The sequence below is a fragment of the Astyanax mexicanus genome, chromosome 5 (assembly GCF_023375975.1).
Source record: "Astyanax mexicanus isolate ESR-SI-001 chromosome 5, AstMex3_surface, whole genome shotgun sequence".
In the NCBI taxonomy this organism is placed as follows: Eukaryota; Metazoa; Chordata; class Actinopteri; order Characiformes; family Acestrorhamphidae; genus Astyanax; species Astyanax mexicanus.
Genome location: NC_064412.1, coordinates 38218067 through 38224800, shown reverse-complemented (window position 1 = coordinate 38224800; position 6734 = coordinate 38218067). Strand labels below are relative to the sequence as shown.

Here is a 6734-nt window from a genome sequence, read left to right as displayed (position 1 = left end):
CAGGCTGGTCCAATTTAGCCATGAAACCTCCCACACTAAAATGACCCCTGTTGGTGCATTTTTTAAGTTCTATAATTACAGACTGTAGTCCTTCGGTTACTCTGTATCTCTTACTATTTGCAATAAAACTATTTACTTATTTCTACTCTAATACTCTACTCTGTGCAATAGCTAAATTCACCATGTGTAGCTTAATCTGTTCACCAACAATATGTGCAATATCACAACTGTTAGGTGCAATAACATGCTCTATATTTTTAATACTGTTATGCTCCCTTTCATTTTTTTGTTTATATAGATTTTTATCCTGTATTGTATATTTCCTGATACTTATGTTTAGTCCTCTGCACTGCTGTAACATTGCAAATTTCTCTGCTGATTAATAAAGGCTTATCTTATCTTATCTTATTATCCTTCTTTCACCCTGTTCTTAAACAGTGATGGGAATAACAATGTTGAAATAAACGCTGTTACTAATGCTGTTACTTTTTGTTTAGTGACGAATAATCTAACTAATTACTAATTACTAATTACAGACTGTCACTATAACGGCGTTACCATTTCCGACACCCTGTTACCGCACGTTACTTTAGCCGCTCAATTAACTTTTTTTTAACTTCGCACATACAAAGGTGCAAGTGTGTGTGTGTGTGTTGTGTGTGTGAGTTAAAAGGGAGGGGAGCATTAGACAAACGATGTCGTCTACTCTATTCGCCTGGCTTATGAAATATGCTCTGAGAAGGTGAGGGTTATGGGGCGAGTAACACAAAAGTAACGCAATAGTTACTTGTACTGGTAACTAGTTACTTTTATAGTGAAACTCAGTTAGTAACTAATTACTTTTCAAAGTAACCTGCCCAATACTGTTCTTAAATGGTCAGGACCCCACAGGACCATCTTCATAGAACAGTCCTACTGAGAACCTGTCCTACCTCAACTGCAGCCTACAGATTTTGGAACCCAGCTATTGTTTCATATGTGAGTAGCTCCCACATTCTGTTTCTTATTACATTGCTGGATAATAGTGTCCATCGTAACCCCATTCCAAACTGACAGGTTCTAAGTATGTGCCATGGATAATTGAGTGTACTGACTTAATTTGATCTGTTTACATACTTAATATTCAGAATAGTTTGTAGTAGTAATTAGTTTGCAATTGTCCCACTCTTGATTTTTTCAGATATCATCTTGACCTCCAAATTTCCAGGTCAACAGGTCAATAAAATTACGTTGTATGCATATAATGCCTTACTTGCAATCAAGTCTTCCTTTCTACCTTTATATTATCGTACTGTTTTACCCCCTTGAGTCTAAGCGATTCTTTCACTGTGTGATCCGATTCATTGAAATTGACAGCTCAAAAGAGTCGGTTCGGAAAACTGAATCGAACTCCTTTCGAGTCACTGAAGGGGAGCGCAGAAGCTGACGCGCATGCGTACGCCCGACAGAGGCTACATTCAAGAGCACCCTCTGTTTTAGAAGTAATACCGTAGGGCGGAGCTTCACCCTTCAGAATTAAAACTTTTTTTAGAGAGCGATTATTAAAATCAGTACATTATTCACAACGTCCCTCGTGGCATACTGTCAAAAAACAGCGTTTTTTTCAAACAGAGGTTGTTTTCTTTGCATTAGTTGAGGACTGGAAGCTGTGCATCTTTTTTTTATTTCAGCCATTTATCATTTTCTGCAAATACATGCTCTAAATGACAATATTTTTATTTGGAATTTGGGGGAAATGAAGTCCGTAGTTTATAGAATAACACAGCAATGTTCATTTTACTCAAACATACACCTATAAATAGCAAAATCAGAGAAACTGATTCAGAAACTAAAGAGGTATCTTGTTTTTTTTCCAGAGCTATATTTAAAATAACACATAGAACACAGCAAATGTTGAAAGTGAAAAGATTCATTCATTACATTAATAAAATAATAAAGAAAAAAAATCAGCTGATCAATTTGCAACCAACTAAAATGACTGGGTATTAAATGAGTATTTATTTCACGTCCACAGAAGAAAATGGAAAAAAATAATCCCATGTCAGTGTACCAATTAGGACAGTGATATTTGCATTCATTTTATTTTAAGCTTATAACGTCTAATTGCATATTTTTAACATATTTTCTTCTCAATTTGGAAAGCCAATCACTTATAAGGACTGTCCCTAGTAATGCCCCAACACTATGAGGATATATAAAGGATAACACATTCGTCCTCTGTTACAAAGGACAGTTAGATATGAGTATAGTTGTGATGCCATTGGTTTTTAGCATTTTTTTAAATAAAATACAAACTAGATATGTAGCTAAACTTTGAGGACTCGCGCTCAGGCTCTCTCAAGAATTTATTGGTCGTTTTCTAATATAACGGGGGAATCAGAAGAAAAGAACAGCCGTGCGTGTGAACGCACCCTTACGCCATTGGCGCATAGGGCCATATTTCTGAATTCAGCCAGGGTCTGACTTTACGCGATTAAATGTATTGCTAAAATAAGTGCCAGAGAAGTCCTGCAGTGAAGATTTCCCCTTTATACCCCAGCTTAATACTGACCTAATTCCACTATAAACATGTTTCCAACCAGAAGACTCCTATGTGAAGGAACACATCAGTGAGTAGTGATGTTATAGCTATAGGGTTTGTTCTAAATCTAACTGACACATTCATGCTGGTAGGAGCAATAAAATACAATTTTGCTGTCAAATATCAACTTTTCTGTATCTCAGGTTACCTAAAATCATCAACCCCATGCGGCCGGGGGTTAGGAAAAAGGAAGGGCCAGGTTGGAAAAGGTACCTATCAGTTACCTGGTGGTCACATTGAGTTTGGGTGAGTAAACAGTGGATTTGAGCTGCAGCAGCCTCAAATCTGGCCTTCGGGCCTGAATTAATGCTACATGCATGTGGTGTCAGAATTGTGGTAAATACGAGAATTGTCTGACTGGAAGTTGAACATTGTCCCGCTCACAAGCTAAAGTTTCTAGTGGGAAACCCCAGGTTGCACAATGACAATGTTCTGAGGACAATACAGTGATATGAAAACGTTTGGTCACCCCTGATAATTTTCATGATTTTTTTTTGTAAATCATTGGTTGTTCGAATCAGTAAGTTCAGTTAAATATATCATATAGCAGACATACACAGGGATATTTGAGAAGTGAAATGAAGTTTATAGGATTTACAGAAAGTGTACAATAATTATTAAAAAATTCTTTAATTCTTTTTCAAATTTACCCTTGACCTACATACACAGGTGAATCCAATTATGAGAAAGGGTTAAGATGCCAACTGTTTTCTTCTCAAAACAACAACTCTCAAATGACCAGAAAACAAATATTGTTTAACATCATGGTTTTATTGAAAAAATGCAAAAAGCACAAATCTCAGAGATTTCAGCTGTCAGTTTCCACTGTGAGGAACATGGTGAGGAAATGGAAGATCACAGGCACAGTTGTACTTAAGACCTGAAGAGCCAGACCATGAAAAATCTCAGATAAGCAGAGGAGAAGGATGGTGAGAACAGTCATAGTCAACCCACAGACCAGCTCCAAAGATCTACAACATCATCTTGCTGCAGATGGTGTTACTGTGCATTGTTCAACTATTCAGTGCACTTTTCACATACAGAGGCTGTATGGGAGAGTAATGCAGAAGAAGCCTTTTCTGTGCACACACGCAACAAACAGAGTCGCTTGAGGTATGCTATAGCATATTTGGGCAAGCTAGCTTCATTTTGGAATAAAGCGCTGTTGACTGATGAAACTAAAATTTAGTTATTTGGAGGGTGGTATGTATGGCCCTTTTTATGCTAAAGTTTATGCTTTCTCTCTTTATTTTCTTCATGAAAACTCTCAGTAAAACAGTACATTACAATGTTCAAAACTACCCTGAGAACAAAAAAAGATCTAAAAAAAACTAGTCTGCCAGGTGTAAACCACACTACACAATTATTACTGTCCTCTACCCAAAAATACAGTTGGGTACCAGCAATAAAAAAAAATGTAATCATGATTTTGTCCATGATTTAGTCACTGAATATTTCTGTGGTTTAATACAATTATTTTTAAGGGATTGGCATCAATAATTAACACTGATTCTTTTATTCACATTTAAAAATCCATTATCAAAAGCTTAGTCTTAAGGAAAAATGTGTTTAATTGTGATAGTCTGGTAAATATAAATATACAGCAGACACAAACATTGTTGTATGGGGTTGCAGTTATTAAAGCATTGGTCCTTGCGCAACCGACTAAAATACAGTTCACTGTTAGGTTTATATATTCTTGTAAATTCATTTGTATGGGAGCAAACAAATAAACACCATGGATGATATGATGATTATCAAATTTATTGAGGTCATTTCCATTTTTTTTTACAATAAGACGATAATGTAATTATCTTGAAAGGTCTACCTTTCACCTTTTAGCATGATTTAGAATTATGTCAATCAGCACATATATATATTTTTTTAAACAGTGCCGTTGCTGTTAATGGTTGTTTGTGCACATTCAGTTAATCTGTAGTCTAAACTCATTTAACCTGATATTTAACCTGATATAGAATAATGACTTTAAGTGGGATTTAGGATCTTCTCAGCAGCAACACCTTTCTTTACAAGCATGTTTTTGCCTGAACATTTTCAGAAGATGAAAAAAATCTGAAATGTTTGTCTCCAGCTTAGATTTATGTGTATTGCCTGCAGAGAATCATGGGCGGAGTGTGCCCAGAGAGAGGTGATGGAGGAGGCCGGCCTGCAGCTGAACAACATCCGTTATGCCTCTGTGGTAAACTCCATCAAATTAGAGGAAAACTATCACTATGTTACAATCTACATGCAAGGAGAAGTGGACAGGGCCTTCTCGTCTGAGCCTGTAAATGTGGAGCCAGAGAAAAATGAAGGTAAAATGAATTCTGGAATTTAGAGCTGACCACACCCCAGTTCAAATAAAACACTGCAAGTCTATTGTTTGCTAACAATGTAAATATAGAATCTTATATCCTAAACTAAAGCAATCCTCAGATACCAGACAGCATTAACTGCATCTGAAGTGAAGTGAAGTGAAGTGTTATAATTAGACTTTTTGGCATTTTTTTTTTTTTTTTTTCAAGGGGCTTGTAAATCTTATGTTTGATATTTTTATCTTTTTTTTTTTACTATCAAAGTATCTTTACTCTTACTAATAGCTTCATCTGTGTACATTTAGGGTGGACATGGACATTGTGGGAGGACTTCCCACCAGAGGAGCAACTGTTCTGGCCTCTGGCGAATTTGAGACAGCAGGGATACCATCCATTCACAAACAGTAGCAAAGATTTAATAAAATGAAGAGACTGTGTTTACTCCACTGTGAGAAGATCTACTTTCTGAATAAACCCTGCTGCTGCTGCTTTCTCTGACTGCAACAACTGGAATAAAAGAGGCATCTGAAGTGTGGTTTTGAGCTGGCAGCAGAAAGAGAACTTTCAAGAACTTGGCAAGTACAAGTTCATTGACCTGGTTTTGCCCAGGGTTTGCCCCTGATTTTGCCTGTTACTTACTCACATTTTAATTGACTGAATTTATTTAAAGCTGCAGTAACCTTGGAAAGCAAAATATATTCATTCTAAAAACAGGTGGTCTGGTAGGCCTTTCTGGAAGTTTTTCTGGCCATGTCTTTCTGACAGCTTTTGCTGTTTACTTGAGCTACTGCTGTGCTGCTAATGGCACTGATACAAGAGCTGCTGCGAATATGGAGATATCATAATTGCAGACGCCGACTTTATGTGCTTATAAAAAGAAACACAGCATCAAAACTAAAGAGAGCAGGGTAACTAATAAAGTTCTTGCTAAAAAATAATCTAATTCATTCACTCTGAAAGGAGACCCCACCACAGAACACCGATCAACAATTATTACACGCTGTTAATCTTTGTGGATAAAAATAAAATAAAGTCCTAAAGCATTTTTATTGTCTTCACATAAAACAAACAAACTAGATAAAACAGATCAACAACACAAATAAAAAAATACACACCAAGATGACAGACAAGAAGATAGCTTGCCTAGTGATATGTTTAGTATTTTCATTTTCTAATAAAATCTCTGCTCTATTTACTTTACCTATTCCTAGATATCCATCTCACATTACTATAATGTAATATATTATTTTACTTCCGTAATACTCCAAACTGCTGCTTCATTATATATACCTCTCTGTCCCATTACTTACTTTCAATCTTATCTGCTCCAATGATCAAATAAAACAACTTTGTGGATCTTCCTAAAATAAAATCTACTTTTAATAGGGTTTTCTTAAATCGTGTCAAAACACAAGAATTCTTAAATTAAACAATAATTTAACTGGATTTTCCTAAATTGTGTCAAAACACCAGAATTCTGAAAATAAACTATACATTCCCTAATGTGTCCCAAAACACTAGAATTCCTAAAATAAACAATAAGTTTAATAGGATTGTCCTTATCTGTCCCAAACCACTAGAATTCCTAAAATAAACAATAATTTTACACACGTTTTCAGAAGAGTCCTAAAATATACAACATTTTAACAGTATTATCCTAGAGTGTCCACCAGAATTTCTAAAGTTTTCCTAAATTCCTAAAGTGTCCCAAAACAGCATAATTCCTAATATAAAAAATACTTTTAACAGGATTTCCTTATATGTCCCACCAGAATTCTTAAAATAACACTTTAACAGAATTTTCCTAATGTATTCCCAAACACCAGAATCCTTAAAAT

At 35.6% G+C, this 6734-nt stretch overlaps 1 protein-coding gene across 1 annotated transcript; it reads left to right on the top strand.

The window, feature by feature from the left end:
• Positions 1 to 1431: 1431 nt before the first annotated feature.
• Positions 1432 to 5337, top strand: nudt15 (nudix (nucleoside diphosphate linked moiety X)-type motif 15). Its single transcript, XM_049479652.1, has 4 exons — positions 1432 to 1435; positions 2725 to 2827; positions 4700 to 4896; positions 5202 to 5337. The coding sequence occupies exons 1-4, from the start codon at positions 1432 to 1434 to the stop codon at positions 5321 to 5323; spliced, it is 426 nt and encodes a 141-aa protein (XP_049335609.1). The 3' UTR covers positions 5324 to 5337.
• The last annotated feature ends 1397 nt before the right edge of the window (positions 5338 to 6734 follow it).